The sequence below is a fragment of the Apus apus genome, chromosome Z (assembly GCF_020740795.1).
Source record: "Apus apus isolate bApuApu2 chromosome Z, bApuApu2.pri.cur, whole genome shotgun sequence".
NCBI lineage: Eukaryota > Metazoa > Chordata > Aves > Apodiformes > Apodidae > Apus > Apus apus.
In genome coordinates this window covers 2,801,348-2,825,711 of record NC_067312.1, presented here as the reverse complement: position 1 = coordinate 2,825,711, position 24,364 = coordinate 2,801,348, and the positions used below count along the sequence as shown (strand labels likewise).

Below are 24,364 nucleotides of genomic sequence, written 5' to 3'. Positions count from 1 at the left end.
CAAGGCCACCACGTGCACATCCAGCCTCAAACACATTTTGGAGAAGGTTTCTCAAGACAACCATGGAATTGCATCATGCCCATCCCAGCAGCACTTCTCGACAAATGCAGTTTAGTTTTTTCATAGAATCACAGACTGGTTTGTGTGGGAAGGGACCTTTCAAAGCCATCCAGTCCAGCCCCCTGCAGTGAGCAGGGACATCTGCACCTAGATCAGGTTGCTCAGAGCCCCGTCCAACCTGAGCTGGGATGTTTCCAGGGATGGGGCATCTCCCACCTCTCTGGGCAACCTGAGCCAGGGTCTCCTCACCCTCAGCATAAAAAATGTATTCCTTCTCTCCAGTCTCAGTCTCTCCTCTTTCATCTTAAAACCATTCCCCCTTGTCCTCTCTCTTCCTGCCCTTGTTCCAGGTCCCTCCCCAGCTTTCCTGGAGCCCCTTCAGGCACTGGAAGGTGCTCTAAGGTCTCCCTGGAGCCTTCTCTTCTCCAGGCTGAACACCCCAACTCTCCCAGCCTGTCTCCAGAGCAGAGCTGCTCCAGCCCTCCCAGCATCTCCGGGGCCTCCTCTGGACTCTCTCCAGCAGCTCCATGTCCTTCCTGTGCTGGGGACCCCAGCCCTGGCCCCAGCCCTGCAGGGGGGTCTCAGCAGAGCAGAGCAGAGGGGACAATCCCCTCCCTGGCCCTGCTGGCCACACTGCTTTTTATAAAGGGAACATCTAGAAGCAGCAAGAATTATCTTCCCAGCTTGGGGAATATATGGAGTCATGTCATTATTATTACATATAGAACATCAGAGCATAAAAATAAACCCAAACAACAACCACCCCAAAAATATATTGACACCAGCAGGTCAAGCTCTCACAAGTTGCAAGGTCCTGCCTTTGCCCTAGTTCCTGCCACCCTGCCCTTTTGCCTCTGGAAACAGTTTTTGGTGCCCCTGCCCAGGGCCAAACCCCAACTCTGCAATATTCCAAGATGCTGTTATCCCAAGATTTGAACACGTTTCCCTGGTGACAAAGCAGCGTGGAAAAGATCATCCCAGTCAGGTAGGTGGTGAGCAGATGAAGGCAGGGGCTGGTTCTGTGAAGTGCTGGGAAATGTTAATAAAAAGCAGAGCTACCAGCCCCACCTCTAATAGAATTTCAACCTCTATATGTCATGTTTATCCTAACGGGATTGCTTTTCTGAACAAACACGGAGCGCGTCGGGATTGTTGAATGTAAATACGGGGATTATTACCCATCGACGGGGAGAAACTCAATCCTCTCTGCTCCAGCAGCAGCTCCCTGGGATGGACGAAAGGTTTTATGGCTCTACCTGGAGAAGCTCTGAGATTAGGGGGAGGGTGAAGCACCCGAGGGAGGTTTTGTGGGAATGGAGCTGGGCTGGAAAAGCTCTTTGAAGGAGAACCCTGCTCCGGGTGTGTGAATAACCTTAATGGAATTGCATTAGGAGAGCGATTAGGGCTCTGGGAGCTGTCACAACACAAATAATGGGAATAAATAATGTTAACCTTTCTGGCTGGAACAGTTTCTCCTTGAACACTTGAGGGCTGTCTTGCTGGAAAAGCTGGAATATTTGCAGTTTTCTCCAGCATTTTAGCAGGGGAAAGCTGAGCAGCTTTTGTTTAAGGAACAAAAAATTAATGAGCTTTCAAATGAAGTCCTGCTTCCTGGGATCAGATGTCTCTGGGAGAGGGAAGCAGCAGGTCCAGGTGCACATTGGGGTCCTCACCATGGGATGTGGGATCCCACTGAAGTGAAGGGGAAGGGATCTGATGGGAAGGTTGGGGCACTCCCCATCCTGGGAAAATACATTTCCCACAGTGAATCAGCTCCTCCACAGTTCCTTGAGCAGGAAAATAATGGGAAGGACTGATTTATCTAGAAATCCCATTTGGGAACCTCTGCTCCATGGCACACTCATCCCAGGGGGACCTCGAGAGGGGAATGTTTGGGTTTGCATCTCCCTGGTGAATGCACCACTCACGGCCGTGGGTGTGAGCCTGATGATTTGGGGAAGCATGAGATGATTCTCCCCCTCTGCTCTGCTCTCCTGAGACCCCATCTGGAGTAACTATGTCCACTTCTGGAGCTCCCAGCACAGGAAGGACATGGAGCTGTTGAAGAGAGTCCAGAGGAGGCCCCAGAGATGCTGGGAGGGCTGGAGCAGCTCTGCTCTGGAGCCAGGCTGGGAGAGTTGGGGTGTTCAGCCTGGAGAAGAGAAGGCTCCAGGGAGACCTTAGAGCCCCTTCCAGGGCCTGAAGGGGCTCCAGGAAAGCTGGGGAGGGGCTTGGGACAAGGGCAGGGAGGGACGGAATGAGGGGGAAGGGATTAAAACTGGCAGAGGGAAGATTTAGGTTGGACATGAGGAGGAAATTCTGTGCTGTGAGGGTGGTGAGACCCTGGCCCAGGTTGCCCAGAGAAGCTGTGGCTGCCCCATCCCTGGCAGTGTTGAAGGGCAGGTTGGATGGGGCTTGGAGCAGCCTGGGCTGGTGGGAGGTGTCCCTGCCCATGCAGGGGGTTTGGATCTAGATGATTTTGAAGGTCCCTTCCAACCCAAAACAATGTGATTCTATGGTTCTATGATTAGCCCTGAGAGCAAAACACATTATACAAGTGGTGGATTTCAGGAAACCCCAGCAGAAATCCCTGTCTCCATCCCAATCACTCCACGTTGCTTAAATACACTTTCCCCTGAAGGAGAGCTCTCTAATGCTGAAAACAGGGTAAAAAAACCTCCTCCACCCATCAAGGAAAGCCAAAACCACTGCACCCTGTTCAAAATCCTTCCAAATGCATTGAAAAAGAAACCAAGGCTTGGAAATTTCCACTTTGCTCAGGGTGGTAAAGAAGCCAAAAACCCCTCCAGCCTCCAGCTCTGTGCAGGGTGACCCAAGAAACCAGCTTCATTTTCCTGAGTGATGATGGGCAATGGCACCATTGGGTCAGTCTGAATTCTCTTTGTGATTATTTTCATGGGTTGAAGTTCTCCTCACCCCTGTCCTTTGCATTTAGAAGCTGTTGAGAACATGGGGGGGATGTAGAAGCTATTTCGGTTAGTAATGGGCCACACCAGACCATCCATGTGTGGAGCTTTGAATCTCCAAGAAGGTGATTTAATCTCTGAGGATTAGGGATATGGTTATCTGAAATCCCACCTGAACCCTCCTGCTAACCTATGCAGTAACTCTGAGTCAGTAGCAATATTCCTCTGTGCCTCAGTTTCCCCAAACCAAGCCAATGATGCTGCCCATGCTTAGAAAAGACTTTGGGAGCCCTCTGGGAGGGCTCAGCTCTAGTGTTCCCATTACAGGGAAGGTGTTGGTGATCACAGAACCCCAGACTGGTTTGGGTTGGAAGGGACCTTCAAGATCATCCAGTTCCAACCCCCTGCATGGGCAGTGACACCTGCCACCAGAAAAGGTTGCTCCAAGCCCCATCCAACCTGCCCTTCAACACTGCCAGGGATGGGGCAGCCACAGCTTCTCAGGGAAACCTCTTCCACCACCCTCACAGTAAATTTCTCCCTAATCTCCCACCTAAATCTCCCCTCTTCCATATTTAAGCCATTCCCCCTCAACCCATCCCTTCCTGCCCTTGTCCCAAGCCCCTCCCCAGCTTTCCTGGAGCCCCTTCAGGCACTGGAAGGTGCTCTAAGGTCTCCCTGGAGCCTTCTCTTCTCCAGGCTGAACACCCCAACTCTCCCAGCCTGTCTTGAGACACCTGAAAGTTAGGTACCCTAAGCCAAGCACCACAGGTTTCCTCTGTGGTCAGGGATGACACCTTTGCTCATCCCTTTTCTTCATCTGCTTCTCTGAGGGTGATGATCTCTTTCTACTGACTGGTTGGTGCCAGGCTCTGGTGCAGACAACGTTCAGGGCGATGAATCACAGAATCATTTATGTTGGAAAAGACCTTTAAGGTCATCCAGCCCAACCATTCCCCCAGCCCTGCCAAGGCCACCCCTGCCCCATGGCCCTCAGCACCACATCTACAGGGCTTGGAAACCCCTCCAGGGATGGGGACTCCAGCCCTGCCCTGGGCAGCCTGGGCCAGGCCCTGACAACCCTTGCCAGCAAGAAATGCTGCCCAAGATCCCATCTCAGCCTCCCCTGGCACCACTGCAGCCCATCTCCTCTTGTCCCATCCCTTGTTCCTAGGGAGGAAAGACCAACCCCCACCTGGCTTCCACTGTAAAACAATTAGGACTGCTCCAGCCTCAGAAAGCCCAGACACTGTCATGTCTAAACACATGGAACTTGGTTCTGGTCCACAGTTCTGCCAAAATGTGCAAACCCAAACTAATTACATCCCGCAGCTAAATGGCCCTCCCACCTCAACGCAGCTCCCAGCACATTAGAGATGAAGCCTCCTTGGCTGCTTGACCAGCTGTTTTCCAGCTCCCTCTGGTTCAACTGTGGTGAACTATGGTGGGGTTGAAAATATCCTGTTACTTATTTAAGCTCTTGTCCGGTGAGGGGATGGATCCAGTGAGCTGTGGATACGACCCACAACCCACCAAAATCAATAGGTTCGTGTTCTTCCTCCACCCTCCCTTCCTCCCTTCTCTTCCAAAGGGAGAAAGATCATGCCCTGCTTCCTTTGCTACTATTTTTTTTTTAGTAGCAGAGAGATGTTTAGCTTAGAAATCAGGTCATGACGTGGCCCCTCCAACCACCACCACCACCCACCCTTCCCCTGATGGCCACGCACAGCAGAGGTAACCACCGCCCACCTGGTGAACCGGACTTCACAGATATTGCACATATAGGGCTTCTCTCCCGTGTGGGTCCTCATGTGCCTGGGCAGCTTGCCAGCTCCCATGATGATTTTGTTACAGATGGGACACTGTTGGGATGCCTTGGGCTTCATCTTCCTCTCTTCCTCCAAGGGCCATGGAGGAAAAACTCCTCCAAACTGGGTTGCGCTCAGGAAGTTGAGATAAGCGCTGTAGTCAGTCTCTGCCTTGATGTGCCCTAAGGGAGCTGCTGGGGTGCTGGTAAACATGTCCTTGAAGAAGTCATTAGGGAAAGGAGGTGGAGGCAGGTCTTCCTTCTCCTCCTCTTCCTTGATCTTCCTCTTTTTGATCACCAGATCCAAGGGGCCGTTGTCTACTGGTGGCCCCTCGAGCTGGGAGAAAGAGCTAAAATCGCCGTTCCAGAGATGGGGGAAGAAGCTAGGGGTGAAAGGAGAGAGAGGTGGCCTCCTTTCTGGGATGTTGGCCTTCGGGTACAAGTTTTCTCTTAGTAAGGACTCAATGGAGAAGTCTCGTATCACACCCAAGTGTCCAGAGGAGTTACTGGCCTGGTAGTGACTTGGAAAGTCTTTAGGTGCTTCTGTATATGCTTCTTCGGTAAGATCAGACTTAGAAGGGCTTTGGTGGCAGCTTACTTCTTGGACATCAGTTAGGTTCTCCTGATTGACAAAATCTTCTACTTCTTCTTCCTCCTCTTCCTCTTCCTCCTCGTCTTCATCTTCGTCATCGTCTTCGTCCTCTTTGTCATCTTCCTCCTCTGCCTCTCTGTCAGGCTCCATGATTTCAAGGCAGACGTTGATGATGCACTGGATCTCCAGCATCTTGGCAGCGCTGAGGATGTGCTTGACGTTGGAGGTGGTGATGGTGAGGGTTGAGGTGTAGGCAAACTCCAGGATGGCAGAAAGTGCTTCAGGCTTGACAAAGTCAATCTCGTAAACATAGGGCTGGTCTGTTAAAGTGCCTGTGGTGAAGAGTTTTTTGAAGTACTTGCTGCAGGCAGCCAGGACCGACCGATGGGTCCTGTACTCCTGGTCCTGCACGATGAGGATGACATCACAGAGGAGACCATCGTGCCGCTGCTCGTTTAAACCACACAGGACTTCACTGCTGTGGTTTGGGAATGGGATCCCGATAAGATCTTCAATGCCATTGGCCATATTCTCATTTAGTGCCCTAGGACAAAACACAGACAGTGAGGAATGAGTGGATTGTCCTGATCATGGAATGCCAGACTAGTTTGGGTTGGAAGGGACCTTAAGATCATCCAGTTCCAACCCCCCTGCATGGGCAGGGACACCTCCCACCAGCCCAGGTTGCTCCAAGCCCCATCCAACCTGCCCTTCAACACTGCCAGGGATGGGGCAGCCACAGCTTCTCTGGGCAGCCTGGGCCAGGGTCTCACCACCCTCACAGCAAGGAATCTGTTCCCAATATCTCCCCTCAGTCTCCCCTGTTTTAGCTTGAAACTGTCCCCCCTCATCCTATAACTCCCTGCCCTTGTCAGAAGTCCCTCCCCAGCTTTTTAGTAGTCCCTTCAGGTACTGGAAGGCTGCTAGAAGTTCTCCCTGGAGCAAATCAATAATGTCAAAATAACTCTGCCTTCTCTCACTATCTTCTCCCTTGCCACACTTGGACCTCTGTAATCTCCTCCTGCTTGTGCTACCCTAGTGCATCTCTAGTCACCTTCACCTCCTTCCAGGTCCTCTATGATTTAACTTCTTTTTCCCTCCACATTTGTCTCCTTCTTTGTCTCCATCCTTCTCTTCCTTGTTCCCACCCCATTCACCTTTTCAGAACCACTATCAACTCCCTCTTCTTTTTCACAACCCTACCCTGGGAAGCTTGTGCAACCATTCCCTTCCTTATCACGTTTCTTTCACATCTTCCCAGAGCCAACATCTTTCCAGGCACATGTTGGATTTCCCCTGCCAGGAGCTATGTCAGGAATGGGTGATGTTCTCTTGCATCATGCTGCCAAGTGCCAGCACCTACATGGCATAACAAGACCAGCCAGGGAGCACCCATCTCATCTACACAATTGCTTTTGGGACTGGTACAACTGGATGTCCCAAACCGGTGGGACTGCTGGTCACAGATGCTTGCTGCAGCAGGACAGTAGTTTTTAAGAGCCAGCAGGTCTCCACTTCTGTGTCCTCTTGCTTCTTCATGCCTGGAAACTAGACCATGTCTCCTCAGTGTGTGGACAACCCACACAGGGTTGTTTGCCTGAGGGACCTGGGAATGGGGCAGCCAAGCAAGGAGTTGTGTGCCACCTAACCACCAAGAGAAACACAAGCAGGAACCCCACCAGGAGACAACAGCTTGGCCAGAAGGCTGCCTGCTATTTTCACCCACAAGCTGAGCTTGCTCCCTTCCCAATCCTGTTTGGACTTGTTAGCAGGGTATCAAATGCCCTCTACATCTGGCAGACACCTTCCCCTCCCAGAGCAGCTCCACCTTCAAAGGGAAATCCAGAAGCAAAAAGTCCACACCCAAAAGGAAAACTGGTTACATTTTTTTCTTGCTCTTTTTTTATCTGTGAGATGTTTCCTCTTTCCACATGGTTCCAGCAGCCCTTCCACATGAGAAATCCCAGAAAAGGAGAGTGACTTCCTCCAGCAGGCAAGGAATAATGAATCCCATCATGCACACAGGATACATCAAACAGTTGGAATGACTTTGCACCAGCCCTGTGGAGAGCCCAGGACACACTTGTGGCCCTGCTGCAGGTTGACAATTCCCAGCCCAGCAGTTGATCTCCAAAAGAGCCCAGGATACATGTAAGTAAAACTGCAGCCCTGCTCCAGCCCTTTTCTCAAGGCAGACACCATCAGGCAGGTTCCCAGTCCCACCCTGTGCCACCTCTGTATCTCTACTGGGATCCATCACCACATCTTGGGTGTCCCTCCCTGCTCAGTTTCCGGCTGTGCTGACTCCAAACCTCCTTCCCACCAGCTGTGGGGACCTGGTCTGTCACACTGCATGGGGCTGACTCCCACCCTACCCCTGCCACCATCCTGTGGGGATGGAAAGAGCCTGGTCTGATGGAGGTTGTCCAGGGAAATCCTTGCTTCACCTTGGTCAGCAAACCTGTGACCCTTGGAGGAGGCTGGGGGACTGCAGAGGGGACGAGACTCTGCAGCAAACGTTCCCGTGGGAAGAGGAATGTCATCTCCCTCCTCCTTCCTCCACAAGGTCAATCTCCAGCTGAGACCTTGCAGATATCTCCCCCACACCTCCTCAGCCCTGCTGAACACTCGCTGTGGGGGAGCTGGCGAGCAAATACCTTGGGAAGAATCACAGAATCATGAAGGCTGGAAGGGACCTTAAAGATCATCAAGTTCCAACCCCCCTGCCATGAGCAGGGAACTGAACCCTCTAGACCAGGTTGCACAACATCTCATCCAACCATAAGAACATAGAACAGAATGACCTTCTCTTCTGTGATCTTCCCAAGATCATAGAATAGGATCCCAAATGGTGCTGCCTAGATGGGGAACACCCCAGGAAGGGCTATGGCCTGGAGGGAACAACTCCAGGATGGGGGGCAAGTCATCCCTGAGCTCCTGAAGGTGGGCTGGAAGGCAGCAGCCCACCCACTAGAAGTCCTCTCCAGCTACCTCCCCATGCCCAAAGATGGGGAGAGGAACCAGGAATGACACCTCTCTGAGTCCCCCCTCAGCTCCAGCCACCGAGACTTTCGGCCAAGGGACGACGCTCCAGCCCCACATCCCCCGGTTTGCTCATTAGCTCCATGCTAATTATCCCTGTTGTCTGAGACAAACTGGTTCCTTACAGCATGCTGGGCTTAACCATGTTAACCAGCTACTCTCCTCTACCAGCCCCACCAGCTCCATCCCAAACCTGCCTTGACAATCACCCATACATGAAAATCAATCTGATGCTTTTCCCAAGTGGAACGTCAGATCATCGGTAACCCATGAGCCAGGGAGGAAAAGACAACTTCCTTTTTAGGGCTTAATAACAAATGTGAGCAATTAAATTTCTTTTGTTGTGTTTAGCTCCTACTTTTGTTTTGTTTGGAAGGAGCATCCCTGGTAAAGAAGCTCCTCACATGAAGCAATGGCTTGTCCTACCAATTTCTTTTGGTCAAACTCAAACCTGTAAAGTTCCAGCTCAACATGAGGAGAAACTTCTTTCCTGTGAGGATGACAGAGCCCTGGGACAGGCTGCCCAGAGAGGCTGTGGAGGCTCCTTCTCTGGAGACTTTCAAGACCTGTCTGGATGCCTCTCTGAGTGACCTGCCCTAGTTTTTTTGGTCCTGCTCTGGCAGGGGGGTTGGACTTGATGATCTTTGCAGGTCCCTTCCAACCCCTGACATGCTGGGATTCTGTGATTTAATCACCCGATCACCTCAAGTGCAAAAGATCAGGAAAGCAGAATATTTGACTACCCTGACAAATTTTTTTCAGTAAGTCTGTTGGAACTGGAATGGGTTGCCCAGGGAGGTTGTTGATGCCCCATCCCTGGAGGTTTTTAAGGCCAGGTTGGAGAAGGTTTTGTGCAACCTGGTTTAGTGGTTGGGTTCCCTGCTCATGGCAGGGGGTTGGAGCTTGATGGTCTTTGAGCTCCCTTCCAACCTTAATGATTCTATCATTCTATGATCCTTCTGGACACTAAACTCCAACCTCTAGAATTCGTGGATTATTCACTTGACATCAAGAAAACAAAACAAACAAACAAATCAATAAGGAATTAGGAGATCAGGAGGGACATGATTATAAACTAGAATGATGTGCAGCTGCTGTTTGGTGGGAATGGGATCCTTTTCCTTTCTTTCTCCCTCCTGCTCCTCTCAAGATGCAGCCCTGGAGAAGCCAATAACTTTCCAGGATGCCAGCAACATTGAAGGTGATTCATGTCATTTAAATGTTGGGGAGGGGGGGGGGGAAGGGAGGAAGAGAAGCAGCCTGCTCATTTGCATACATTTGCATATTTCTTTTAACTCATAGGGTGTTTTGACAGCTCTGGAGCTCAATGAGCCTGAGAAATGACCTTCTGGCTCCCATGCCCCCTGGGGAGGTGGATGGCCACAGGCTGCTGAGGTTGATGGTTTCCTTCCTCCCTCTCCTTCCCCTTCCCAAGCCAAGGGTGGGATCTGTGACAATAACAGGGCCTAAAAATAGCATCTGAGGGGGGACAAATGCCACCAGTGCACACACAGACACACACAGGAGAAGGTTGTTATGGAGTTAAACAGAACAAAACAAATCCCATGTCATGAGAGAAAATCACAGCATTGTAAGAAGAAACATGGGGGGGGGGTGGTGGTGGAGAAGGGTGGAGGGCACCAAAAATACATGTATTTTGCAGATGACATCTTGAAATGTTGGATTTATGGGCAGGCTTGAAACTCCTTCATGACTTTCTTGCCATGAAAAGCCCCATTTAGAAAAGAATGATCCTGGGAGCTGAGTTTTGTACTCTTTTTTTGGGGAAAATCCTTCTGGTTTTGGGCAGGACGGTGTTGTGTTTTTTTTGGCATGGGGTGGTGAGCACCATGCCAGCACGATGGAGATGTGTAGGCAGGTGCAGGCAGGAGCTCCAGCTGTCATGGTTGAACCTCACTGCCTGCCTGACCATGGGTGATACAACCCAGAAACAAGCCACAGGCCACAGAATATTATAAATCACACTCCAACAGCATCCCTGGGCAACCTGGGCCAGGGTCTCACCACCCTCACACCAAAGAATTTCTTCCTAATGTCCAACTAAATCTCCCCTCTTCCAGTTTTAATCCATCCCCCTCATCCCATCCCTCCCTGCCCTTGTCCCAAGCCCCTCCCCAGCTTTCCTGGAGCCCCTTCAGGCACTGAAAGGTGCTCTAAGGTCTCCCTGGAGCCTTCTCTTCTCCAGGCTGAACACCCCAACTCTCCCAGCCTGTCTCCAGAGCAGAGCTGCTCCAGCCCTGGGATCATCTTCATGGTCTCCTCTGGACCCACTTCCAACAACTCCATGCCCATTGCCTACATCAGTTTGTATGAGTGGAAATGGAGAAGAGCCACAGCTTGGAGGAGCCTTGGGAAAGATGTGCCAGCCCCAAGGTGGGACAGGATCCTGTCCCTGGGTTTCACTATTGCTCAAAACCAGAAACAGGAGACCTGTGAGGGCTCCACATCAGCACTTCCCTCTTCCATCTCCTTCCTCATCTCCAGTGCCAATGCCCTGCAAAGCTGGAGGAGATAAAGGCAGCCAAGGAGAGTCCAGACTCGTGGAACATGGAGCTCCTGGGTCAGGGCTACAGCAGGGCTGGGGTCATCCCCTTCCCAGCTGCTCCATCCAGAGGGACAACACTTCACAACCTGAGCCTTAGCTGGGAGATGGAAATTTTGGCCTTGACTTGCATGTTGACTTGTAGCATCATCAACCATCACATGCAGCATTTGCATATTTCATTTGAATATTGGTATATTTGAACATGTCTCTTTAGGTACTTCCATAAACTTTGATATCTTAATCTTTTTATTAAAGAATTTTCTATGTTTAATATTTCTGGATTTGATTTGTCTATATTTTAATCTTTGTACATTTTCATGTATTTGCACAGAGATTCCCAGAGCGTGGATCCAACCTGGGCCATTTTTAAAGCCTAGTTACATCCTGCAGCAAATACGATGTGTCCCTCAAGACCTCAAAGTGTCCCTCAAAGTCCACCCCTGCTCCAGCCACCCCTGGCCTACACAGGTCACCTTGATCTTCAGCAACTTGGTTTAGGTACAGATACAACCTGGCGAAATGGCAAATGATGAATCCGATCCTTCCCCAGTAAGCTGAATGCTTGGGTGCTACTGGTTGCACTGAGAATTTGCTGCTTCTCCGTGACCAACCCCAGCCCGTGGGGGATTGAAATCAAGGCCATTTTTCCTGGCCTCAGTTCCTTGTTGCTTGGGTTGGCCCCTCCATTGGCAGGTGATGATGAACAGATTGAGCTCCTCTCCCTCATCACCCATCGTGGCAACCACCAGGTATCCAAAAAGCCCCAGCATCACCTTAGATGTACCCCAAGGTCTCCCACCCTGGCTAGACCTGAACACCATTTTAGAACAAGCTCCCAGACACTGGTAGGAAGTCTGGTGGATCAGCACCTTGCCTCTGGGTGAGCCTGCTGCAGGACCAATGCTTGGCAGATGCCACCACACCACCAGAACCAAGTCCATGGCTCTATTATTTCCTTGAACCAGCTCTTGGGACCCAGAAAAATCCAAACAGGAGCTCTGGCAGGACCACAGCAGACTTCAATACCTCTTATAATTGAAGGGCCATGTTCTCTCCTTGGTTTCTTCTTTCTGGGTTCTTTTAATTACCCAGCACACTTCCCAATATCTGAGTTTATATAAATCTCCAAAATCAGGAGCTTTGGGTCACGTCTGGGTGGCAGCTTGAATGCTGCATGACAAGCCCCATCTGATGTGCTGAGCAGGTTTTGGCAAAGGGGGAGCCCAGTGATAAATGGTCAAATGAAGAGAAACAATTAGTGGAGCAATGTTGAAGGCCCAGCCTGGCTCCAGATGATGTTTTGAGGGCTCCATCAATGCACAAAGCAGGAGCAGATTCATTAACCACAGTGTCTAGGTGGGGACTGCAGGAGGGGGCTTTAGAAGGTGGTCACATCTGACCCACCCAAGCAGCTTCTTGGAGGACAGGAACTGGAGGGGATAATGCTTTGGGCATCAAGTCCCTTCTGTTCCTCTCTGCTGTGGCTTCTGCAAGACTGGAGATGCCCAACATCCAGTTAATTATGGGGCTTTTTCTTGGACACCCTCAGCAGTCCCTCTCTACGTGACTCCACATAAGCCTTGAGGTTCTCCTGGCCATGCTCCAGGATTTGGAGGACTTTTAAATGTGGTGTCACTGGTAAAGGAACAATCCTGGCTGAATGTCTCCCCTCCTTATGCATCTACATGGACACACATGGGTACACGTTACGCTTTTCTGTGTGTGTAGAGAAGCCTACTGGGAGGGGGGGATATGTCAAGGGAACCAGAAGAGTTTCCAGTCACCCTGTGCAACCACCCCACTCTGATGGAAACTCACACCAGTCATGCCCCCAACAAACCAATAAAACCCACAAAGCTTAAAAAGAGGCAAAAAAAAAGAAGAGTGAGAGGAAAATTCCCACCAGAGATGCACCTACACAGGAGCTGGCCTGGCTGAACATCAAGTTGCTGGTTCCTCCAGCATCTCTGACATGATCTAGATGAGGGTCTACGAGGTACCTGACATTGTCTGGGGGGAATGGATTAAAACTGGAAGAGGGGAGATTGAGGTGAGACATGAGGAGTAAATTCTTTGCTGTGAGGGTGGTGAGACCCTGGCCCAGGTTGCCCAGAGAAGCTGTGGCTGCCCCATACCTGGCAGTGTTGAAGGGCAGGTTGGATGGGGCTTGGAGCAACCTGGGCTGGTGGGAGGTGTCCCTGCTCATAGCAGGGGGGTTGGAACTGGGTGATCTTTAAGGTGCCTTCCAACCCAAACCAGTCTGTGTTTCTATGATTGTTGGTGGCATTTCTGCTGCTCTCCTCTAATATCCCCCATCTTGTACAAGCTTCTTAGCCCCTGCTATACATATATATATACACATATATATATAGAGAGAGATATTTAAGTAGATACAGATACAGATTAGATAGATAGATAGATGGATAGATAGATAGATAGACAGACAGACAGACGTATATATAAAAAGTAAAATATAATGAAAATATATATATGATCCATTCCTACTGTTGCACATTACAACGCCATGAGCCCATCGATGGTGGGTACCTCTTTCCAGCACAGCTTTAAAAATAACCCCCCCCAAAAGTTATTCCCTCCCATCCTGAGCTCAGCTGGGAGAAGAGCCAGGTCCCTTTGCTCCCTCTCACTCTGCTTTTCCTCGGAGCCAGGGAAAGGGAAAGAAATGAAAATAAGGCTCCGACGGAACGACGTGCGCACGCTGGGTGGGTTTGCTTCCTCACACACACACACACACACACATAAAAAAACCCCAACAAACCACCCCAGCAACAACAACAACAAAAAAACCCCAAACCAAAACCCCATGGTGGAAAAATATGCCCAGCTTAACCATGGAAAACTGGTTTGGCTGGTGTCCCTCTGGAGTGGACAGGATTGCAAGGGATTTGGACGCGAATCCGGGCAGGGCTGTCACCAGCCCTCACAAAACCACAGCTCCAGAAGGAAGGAACTTCTATTTTTGGGGTGCTCCATAAAAAAAAAAAAAAGCAGCAAAAGCAAAGGGTGAAGGATCCAGCTCCCTTTCTTTTTCTTCCTCCCCCACTCCTCACTACCCCCCCTCCCCAAGCCTTGTCCCTGGAGAGAAACCCACCGAAGGGAGTGAAAAGGAAAGGGTCAGAGCGGGGAAGAGTGTTAGATGAGAAGCAGATGTGAGGCTCCTTGCCAGCCTGAGTCACAGCAGGAGGGTGGGGAAGGGGGGCTTATCTCTATTTTGGTGCTGGGTGTGGGGTGCAGAACACAATGGGAGGAGAAGGTGGTGCAGTGTTTGAGCAGGCTTAATATCGGCTTGGGAGCAGGTACGGGCAGGCTCAGCTCGGTGGTGGCCTTGGCAGAGGACGTGCTCCACCCCCCTGCCCGGGCAGGGTTGTTCCTCCAGACCTTCCTCAGCTTCCCTGCAGCATTGCTGGGCATCCCCAGTTGTGCACATCCCTTCTTGCTGGTCCCCACCACCTCTCCAAACATCAGCCAGCCAGGAAGAGCTCCCCACCCAGGAGAGCTGGCCAAGACATGCCCACTACTGGATCCACCACATGGTCAAAGCATCAGCAGCTTCACACCAAGGCAGTGGCAGGATCCTCATCCTACCTCTCCCAAGGACAACCTTGTCTCTAAAACTCAGTTTGCTTTAGGCCAAGGCCCATAACTCAAGCTTGGCCTCAGCTTTTACCTCCCACCTGCCCTCCACCACTTACACGGTGTCGGCGTTCGTTAGGTTCCCAGTCCCACGGGTATTTAGGAGAGAAGTACCTCAGATTGGTCTTTTCTCCTCTGACATCACCCAAAATGTTATCTTCTGCTTGGGTCTCGTGAGAGCCTTCGCAGTCTCATTTGTTTTTAACTGCCATTTAAGTCCTGGAGCTCTAAGCACACAAGTTCCTCTGCTACTGCTGGGCCAGAATAGCTCCCATGTGCACATGAAGTGGCTTTCAGAGAGATGGTCATGGGAGCAGAGCATCTTGCCCTCCAGCACCACCACCCTATCATCTGTGCTTCTATCATGGGTAGAAACCTGAGCAACCCAATCTAGTTGAAGATCAGAATGATAAAATAGTTTGGGTTGGAAAGGACCTTAAAGGTCATCTAGTTCCTGCCATGGGCAGGGACACCTCCCACCAGCCCAGGTTGCTCCAAGCCCCATCCAACCTGCCCTTCAACACTGCCAGGGATGGGGCAGCCACAGCTTCCCTGGGCAACCTGGGCCAGGCTCTCACCACCCTCCCCGCTCACTGCAGGGGGGTTGGACTAGATGACCTTCAAAAATCCCTTCCAAGCCAAACCATTCAATGATTCTATGATCATTTTTCTGCCAGCCAATGCTTCTCTGAATCACTTGACTCCACCATGCTGAAACACCAACAAGGTCCATCACATCTCTAACCCTTGAGCTGGGCATTTCTAGAGGAAATGCTGCTGGGCTCCAGTAAAGGACACTCAGGGGAGGGGGATGAGTTTCATCCAGACTTCTTGTATGTAAACCAACCAACTAATGAGCTCTCTGAAGAACACATGTAATATATGAGCACAACCTTACAGTGTGGCCCAAGGACCCTCTTTATCTTCAGGGGACCATTTAATCCAGCTCTCAAGGTTACTGAGCAATTGAACTGAAGAGCAGGGGTTGGATTCAGATATCATCTGTATCTGAGCAACAGCCCCTGGTTTCTCTGCTCACCTGCTTGAAATGTAAAGAGCAGCTGAGCTCTCAGCTCAGCCCTGATCCTGCAAAGTCTCACCCACCTGAGCAATCTCCACCATTCAGTGGAGTCCACCCATATACCCAGCTTGGTAAATATAGTCAAAGCTGGTGGAGAACCAACAGAACAACAACAAAAAAACCCAACCCCATCTGCACCCTCCCCAGGAGGAGGAAGAAGGGCAAGACAAACATCTACTGCTTAGATGTCTCAGTATGGAAGAAAAATAAATGGGAGAGGAACAGGATGAATTTTTCAACCGATGCTTCTGCAAGCGAGGAGGGGGTTTGAAGCTTCAGGTCCCCCAGCAAGGCAAGTCCTAGATCACAGCTGACTATGGGCACAGGCCAAGCTCACAGCCTGATTCGATTTAAAACAGCTGAGTTGTAAATGAGGCTTCTAATGGAATTGGCAACTGACCCTTCAGAGCAGCTTCACAAACCCACAGCGTTCAAAAATAACCAGAGCTCGAGTCAGAACTCAGCTCTGGGCCTGGGAAGGGGGGTGGGGGTGGTGGTGATCAGGGCTACATCACGCCACCAGCCATGAAATCAGTCCAAGGAAGCAGGAAAAATCCCCAACCTCACCCCTCTCAGGGATTTGAGAGGGATGACCCTTCAAATGGAAGCAAAAAAAGACGGAGAAGGAGGAGAAAACACAGCCCTGCCAGGTACAGAGAGAGAGTCTGGCCTGTTTGTTTTGGCCTGTCCTGGACCTCAGGCAGTTTCCAACTGGAACCCAGAAATGCTGATGGTGTTTGGAATCTGTCTGCATCTCTCCCATGACGTGAAGAGACATTCGGGATGATGGGCTGAGTTTGTTTGGTTTGGTTTTTCTTTTTATTTTTTTTTTTATAAATATATATATTTGGGTTTTATATTTTTGGTGTTTTTTTTCCCCCCCCTAACAACTCCATTTACTGTCACAATTTCAAGTCCTTGTGCTTTCATTACCGTGTCAGATGAAATGACATGTGTGATATAAGCAGAACATCCATGTCTGCACCAGTTCACAAAGGCTTTACAAGGAAACATTTTCCAAAGAAGCTGCTCACATGTCCTGACTCCAAGGGGTTGGCCAAAAGAGTCTTTGAATTACAGGGCACTGGCTACAGTCAGAACTTGGCCTTGCTGCAGCTGAACAGATGGATTTGATGCTTTTTTGGGGGGTTTGCTGGGTAAAGTGTGTTCTTATTTCATAGAACAGTTTGGGTTGGAAGGGACCTTAAAGACCATCTAGTTCCAACTCCCCTGCCATGGGCAGGGACACCTCCCACCAGCCCAGGTTGCTCCAAGCCCCATCCAACCTGCCCTTCAACACTGCCAGGGATGGGGCAGCCACAGCTTCCCTGGGCAACCTGGGCCAGGCTCTCACCACCCTCACACCAAAGAATTTCCTCCTAACACCCCATCTCAATCTCCCCTCTTTTAGCTTAAAGCTGTTCCTCCTTGTCCTGTCATGCCTTGGCTTTGGCCATGGGGCTGTCACCTTGCTGGGTGGCAGAGCTCATGCCCCACATCCCCAGTGCCAAGTGGGGTCCCCTGCAGCCCCCAGCTCCCCATGGCTTTGGGTGGGAAGGATGCAGAGGCACAGAGAAGGAAGTGGCTCTGTGGGAAGCTCCTCTGCAAGGCCTTGGGCTTCCCTGGAGGCTCCAGGCTGCTGGGACCGGGCTCTGTGGAGCTCGAGGAGCAGCTGGCTGCTGGGTTAGGAAAAACCCACAACATGGAGCTCATATCAAGGTGGCTGATCCCCTTTCACACAAAGAACTAAATGTGCCAATGTGCAGCACGTGAGGACTGAGGACAGATGCTCTCTCCTGGTCCAACATGTGACAGAGGACTAAGAAATGGCCTCCCAGCTTCTCATCCACTGTCAGGCCAGAGGTAACTACTCCTCACAGCTCTGCCTTGGAGGCCGTTTTGTCTGAAAATCCCAGTATCTGCTGGGAACACAGTAGCAACCCAGTTTCTTCCAACTGTTCTGGGCAGCTGGGTGAAGGCAACTTGGCTGGTGCTCTGAGAGGACGGTTCCAGCAGCAGGAACCTCCAGGAGAGAGGCATCATCTTCCCATTGGAACAGCTGGATGCATGAGGCAACATCTGGACAGCTCTGACTGCATCTGCTTAGAGGGGAATGGTACAAATCTAACTAGGTCAAGTCTAGTTCAAATGCTACAACTTCCAGGTGAACCTGTGGGATGTTCCAGATCAGCCTCGAGGTGCAGTGTGACATAGTCTTACTGAGGGAGGTTTTGGCTCTCAGCTCCTAGACAGAGAGTGTCTCCTGGAGCAGCTGCTTTGCTCTCACTATCTCACACCCAAAAAAATAAGAAGAAAATTAAATTCAGGCACCTCACACAACAGGGGAGCACACGGCTGCTTCTCTGCACCCTCACCGGGGTGTCCCACCTCCTGGGCAAAGGACTGGAGAAAGCTCTGGGAGGGGTTGTTTGGGAAACATCCTGACGAGCAGCAGCAGAAATGTGGAATCACTCACACTCTTTCAGGCCATAGGTTTTGTCCTGGGTGGGAAAACATCAGCATTTCCTCCCCACTTTGCCCATCATAGAATCACAGAACCATTCAGGCTGCAAAAGCCCCTTGGGATCACAAAGTCCAACCATCATCCCTGCTCTACAAAGTTCTCCCCTAAACCATCTCCACCAACACCACATCCAAACAACCCTTCAACACATCCAGGGATGGTGACTCCACCACCTCCCTGGGCAGCCTACTCCAGTGTCTGACCACTTTTTCTGTGAAGAAATTGTCCCTAATGTCCAGCCTGAACCTGCCCTGGTGCAGCTTGAAGCCATTCCCTCTTGTTCTGTCACTAATTACCTGTGAGAAGAGACCAGCACCAACCTCTCTGCAATGACCTTTCAGGTAGTTGCAGAGACTGATGAGGTCTCCCCTCAGCCTCCTCTTCCTCAAACTAAACATTCCCAGCTCCTTCAAGTGTTCCTCATCAGATTGATTCTCCAGGCCCTTCCCCAGCTTCCTTGCCCTCCTCTGTCCTCCCTCCAGCCCCTGGAGATCTCTCTTGAATTGAGGTGCCCAAAACTGGACACAATACTCTAGGTGTGACCTTTTTGTATCTCCTGGAGAGGGGCTTTTACAAGGGTATGAAATGATGGGATAAGGGGGAATGGATTAAAACTGGGAGAGGGGAGATTTAGGTGAGACATGAGGAAGAAACTCTTTGCTGTGAGGGTGGTGAGACCCTGGCCCAGGTTGCCCAGAGCAGCTGTGGCTGCCCCATCCCTGGCAGTGTTGAAGGGCAGGTTGGATGGGGCTTGGAGCAGCCCGGTCTGGTGGGAGGTGTCCCTGCCTATGCAGGGGTTGGAACTGGATGATCGTGCAGGTCCCTTCCAACCCAAACCATTCCATGATTCACAGCAAAAAATGCCAGTCTCTGCTTAAATGTATTACAGTCAATTCTTTCTTGGAGAGGAAAATTCTTTAGTTAAGGGACCACAATAAAAGCAGACATTTGGAAAGATCTACCTCTCCATCCACCCACCCCACCTCCCATCTCTGGCACTTCTAATCCAGCTTCAGAGATGCCTCCCAGGAGCAAAATGCAGCATTTGCATTTCTTCTCCCCATTTGCCCCTGAAGACGCTCACCAAAAAAAAAAAAAAAAAAGCCTGAACACCATGTCTTGCATTTTTAGGTGGTTGTTTTGTTGTTGTTTGGTTGGGTTTTTTTAAATACACATTTTTATCTTCATTCAGCCCTTCCTAGGAAGGAGCAGGAACCCAGCAGCTCGCCAAGACCACACTTCAAAGCCCCACACCAGGGCTGGATGAAATGTCGGTGGCACGTCGGGCACTTTCCTTTTCCAAGTCAGTACTTCAAAATCTTTAGAAATGCACTTAAAAGCCTTTTTTTTTGACCACTGCCTGTGTTTGCAAACCCTGCCCTGAGCTGCAGTTGGGTGGAGGGGAGGTGCCCTCACATTGTTGGCATACCTGAGGACACAGGAACCCTGCACCCAGAACAAAGCCCTGAGTTATTGTAGCTCTTTGCCCTCTGCTGAGGGCAGTTATGGTGAGGAGAAAACCCTTGTTTATGGTAGAATCTTTCCAGTTGGGGGGAAAAAAAAAGGAGGTTTAATTATAAGGGAATGATGATGTGGGAGTGGAGAGCAGATGTGGGTGTGGGAGGCAGTGAGGAGGGCTGCTTGCCTTGCCCAGGTGGCTGCTGGTGGCCTTTGTGGATGGGGAAAGGGGGGATTTGAAGTCTCCCTCCATGGCTGTGGAAGGCTGAGCTGGCTCAGGAGATGCAAAGCATGGAGAATGAAGAAAGAAGGCAGGAAAGACATCTGCATCGCCAGGCTAGGAGGACCAGGAAGGGTTTTAAAGGAGGCTGGATGGCCAAAAAATCCCAAAGCTTTTCCCTGAGTCATGGACTTGGAGTTAGGCTCGCTCAGGTAGGTCATGAGCTGGGTTTGGTTCCCTCTTCCAAATGTTCTTGCAGAGTCAGAGCTCAATGGGAGCTGCTGCCATTTGACATGCAGACATGGGCTATAGGACTTTAGAAGCCCAGGAGCTCCACCAAGACCCTAGAAAAAGCCCATGAGAGAGGAAAAGATGATCCATTTAAACTTCCAGAGCTCCTTGAATCTTGTGTGTGCCAAGGAACAGAGTGTGGTTTCCTCTCCTGCATTTCTCCTATTTGGCTTAAAAAGAAAGTTTGAACCAGTATCAAACCAAACAACTCCTTGTCCAAGCTTGTAAAGAAAAAAAAAAGTCTCTTCCATGGTGAAACCATCAGGAAAAGGACCTGGGGCTGTATCCCCTCAACCCCAGCAGCACTGAGCCCCACAACCCAGTAGTGGATCTCTTCTACCACCTCAGGTGACTCCTTGCAAGTGTAGAAAGCATCTAAAAGAGCATGGTCTGATTTATATTTGGAGCAGGGCAACTTTCTCAGGAGCAGGAAGGGTGGGTGTAAATCTCCAGGCACAGAAAATGACCCTGGTCCTCTGAATTTTCCTCTGCTCCAAATGCCACTGCAGAAGAATGAGGCTTTTATGAGGGATGTCCTTCTACTGGATTGCTAATGGCCCAGCACTATCAATCAACACTCAAGCCACACTGCACGTGCCTCCTGCAACCTGTGATAAGCCATGGAACTGGTATAAAGACCATGAAAATGGTCCAAGGGCTGGAGCAGCTCTGCTCTGGAGACAGGCTGGGAGAGTTGGGGTGTTCAGCCTGGAGAAGAGGAGGCTCCAGGGAGACCTTAGAGCACCTTCCAGTGCCTGAAGGGGCTCCAGGAAAGCTGGGGAGGGACTTGGGACAAGGGCAGGGAGGGATGGGATGAGGGGAATGGATTAAAACTGGAAGAGGGAGATTGAGGTGAGACATGAGGAGGAAATTCTTTGGTGTGAGGGTGGTGAGACCCTGGCCCAGGTTGCCCAGAGACGTGGGAGATGCCCCATCCCTGGAAACATCCCAGCTCAGGAGCAACCTGATCTAGATGCAGATGTCCCTGCTCACTGCAGGGGGTTGGACTGGATGGTCTTGAAAGGCCCTTTCCAACCAAAACCATTTGATGTTTCCACGAAGACTTGGTGGGTTGAATGAGGAGAAGTGGAGGCTGTCCTGCACTCTCACTCACCAGTGCCTTCCAAAAGATGAATGCCACCCCTCTTCACACACAGCCAGAGATGGCACAGGTCCCCCTGGATGTCCACACATTCCCCCCTGCCATCTGACCCTTCACACCAAGGGACTATGTAAGCAAATGCATCCTCCTCTCCACACCCTTTGCAGGGTGAGTGGTGGGGACAGTGATATAATGACAGGGGACAATGCCCTCCTGCTCCAGGCAGATAACCCATCCCCAAGATCTCACACCCACTCCAAATCCAGACTGGATGGGTGGCAGTGAAGCATGTGGGTTTCTCCACAATCAAGCTTATTCATTACTTATTATAGAATCATAGAATCATCAAAATTGGAAAAGACCTTCAAGATCATCAAGTCCAACCATCCACCCTACAACCCCCAGCCACTAAACCATCTCCCCAAGAACCATGTCCACCTGTTTTTTGAACACCTCCTGGGATGGTGCCTCCACCACCTCCCTGGGCAGCCTGTTCCAAGGCCTCACCACTCCTGTGAAGAAACTGTTCCTAGTATCCTCCAAGATGGAGGAGAACTTTCTGGCTGCAAGGTTGCTTTATTTTCTTGTTACTCCTTTTTATTCCTCTTTTTGCTTCCAGGCTTGTGGAAGGTGATGGGTGGGCAGTGGCTGGTGGAGACAGAAATCTTCCTTTTATATTCATGGGGCAGGTATCACATCAGCAATGGCTACACAAGCTGCACCTCCCCTGAACAAGAACAGTCCTGTGACCAGAATCAAAGGGCTTCAGTGCATCCTCAGGCTTTCTCCAGGTGCTTTCTTGCTCCTACAGCCTCATCTCTCAGTCATTAAATGGCTTCAGGTCCTTCAAACAGGAAGGTTGAGCCAAGTGTTGCTGTAGCCAGGAACACACAACATGGCCAAGCTCTGTCTGATCCTCCAGCCCCTGTATCTCCAGGGATTGCCTACTCCTCACCCTTTGACTCTGCCAAGGGGCACTTTCCATCCATACTACGTTGGTAGGAAGTAAGAACCACCTGTGTTTGGCTAGAAAGCCACCTTGTAGAAAAAGACTTGGCCCTGGTGGTCAATGAGGTGACCAGGAGTCAGCAGTATGTCCTTGCAGTCAAAATGGCCAGACTCATACAGACTTGCTTTAGCAAACACGTTGCCTGGAGGTTGTTGGGATGATCCTTCCCTTTGATCTGGCACTTGTGAGACCACAACTGTGTCCACCTGGGTCTCTCCAGACAGACACTGTCACTCTGGAGGTACACCAAGATGGTTAGGTGGCTGGAGCACACCAGGTAAGAACAGGTTTGTTCAAACTGGAGAAGAAGGGGTTAAGGGGGAGTCCAATTTTGTTCATCTACCCACCTAAGGTGTAACTACAGAGGAGATGGAGTCAGGTTCCCCTCAGAGCACAAAAAAGAAGTTTAGATCAGATGGAAGAAAAACATTTCGTAGCAAGAGGCTGGTCAAGCCTTGAACCATGAAGCCAGAGAGACGTTGGGGTTTGTACCCCTTGGAGATACTCAAAACTCACCCACATGAAGGCGTGAGCCTGACCTAGGGTGGGAAGTCAAGAGCCTCCAAAGATCCCTGCCACCAAAACCAGTCCCTGACTCCACGCTCTGGTTTTTGCAGACAGGGAGCTGAGGCACAAGGGGGTGAAATCACACAACCACAGGCACACAAGGGACCTCCTCCTGAGAGGAGCAACCTAAAGCCATCTGCTGCATAAATGAAACACGTCACCTCCCTCGTGTGTTCGGGTGCTGGGCTTTCTGTGGTCACTTGCTCTCCTTGCTTCCCAGCTAGAAGGTAGCACTTCTCTAGCAGTAAAGTTCTTCAGACTTCTTTTTTGAATTTTGTTGCATCTTCAGGGCCAACTCATCTTTCTGCTCAGACTGTCAGCAGAAGTGTCAACCGCACGGCTGGTTGCTGGGATGTGGAACCATGCCCACCAAGACTTGGACCAAGACAACGCAGCCCATTTCACAGAAGCTACCAACCAGCCCACACTTGGCAACAACTGAAGACGGTATCAGCCATGCCTACATGACTTCTGGCTTTGGGCCATTTTCTCTCCAACCCTCTGAGCAGCCACGATTGAAATCTTGCTCTTCTTTCCCTAGTCTTTGCCATGACAACACAACCACTTGGCTCCCCACGCCACGTTCTCGTCAGGGGTTTGTCAAGAGATGTGTCAGTGGAAAAATGAACTGCACCCTGGCAAGAAAGGAGAGAGGTTCTTCAAGAAAGGAACCACTGCTGCCCTTTCTCAGCTCCCACGTTTGCTGCAGCAGGAGCTCAAGTCCTCGTAAAATCATGGTGAATGTTTCCCTGCCCCAGGACCAAATCCATATTCCTCCTGCCTGGGAATAAGGAAGAAAATGTTGCCCACATATGGTATCTTGGGGTGACTAGGAGGTGTCCAGGGAGGTTCTCCTGCCCCTCTACTCAGCCCTGGTGAAACCTCACTTGGAGTGTTGTGTCCAGTTCTGGGCTCCTCAGTTCCAGAGGGACAGGGATCTACTGGAGAGAGTCCAACAAAGGGCTATAAGGATGATGAAGGGACTGGAACATCTGTCTGATCAGGACAGGCTGAGAGACCTGGGGCTGTTCAGTCTAGAGAGGAGAAGACTGAGGGGGGACCTAATTAATGTCTATAAATACATGAGGGCATCAAGAAGGCAGGGACAAGCTCTTGTCACTTGTGCCCTGTGACAGGACCAGGGGCAATGGATTCAAACTGGAGCCCAGGAAGTTCCACCTCAACATGAGGAGAAACTTCTTTCCTGTGAGGGTGACAGAGCCCTGGGACAGGCTGCCCAGAGAAGTTGTGGAGTTTCCTTCCCTGGAGACTTTCAAGACCTGTCTGAATGCCTTTCTGAGGGATCTGCCCTAGTTTTTGGTCCTGCTCTGGCAGGGGGGTTGGATTCGATGATCTTCAGAGGTCCCTTCCAACCCCTGACATGCTGTGGTTCTGTGAATTTTGCGTCCCCATCAATACCAGCACTCTCTAAATATCTCCATGAAACATGTGTGTGCGCATGTC

At 50.7% G+C, this 24,364-nt stretch overlaps 1 protein-coding gene across 1 annotated transcript in view; it reads right to left on the bottom strand.

Annotated features, from left to right (window-relative positions):
• ZBTB7C (zinc finger and BTB domain containing 7C) overlaps positions 1–24,364 on the bottom strand; it is an 89,997-nt gene that overhangs the window by 1,676 nt on the left and 63,957 nt on the right. The window contains exon 2 of the mRNA XM_051642521.1: positions 4,737–5,930. Within this exon, the coding sequence (XP_051498481.1) occupies positions 4,737–5,914 (1,178 nt within the window). The 5' untranslated portion in view covers positions 5,915–5,930. The remainder of the gene's footprint in view (positions 1–4,736; positions 5,931–24,364) is intronic.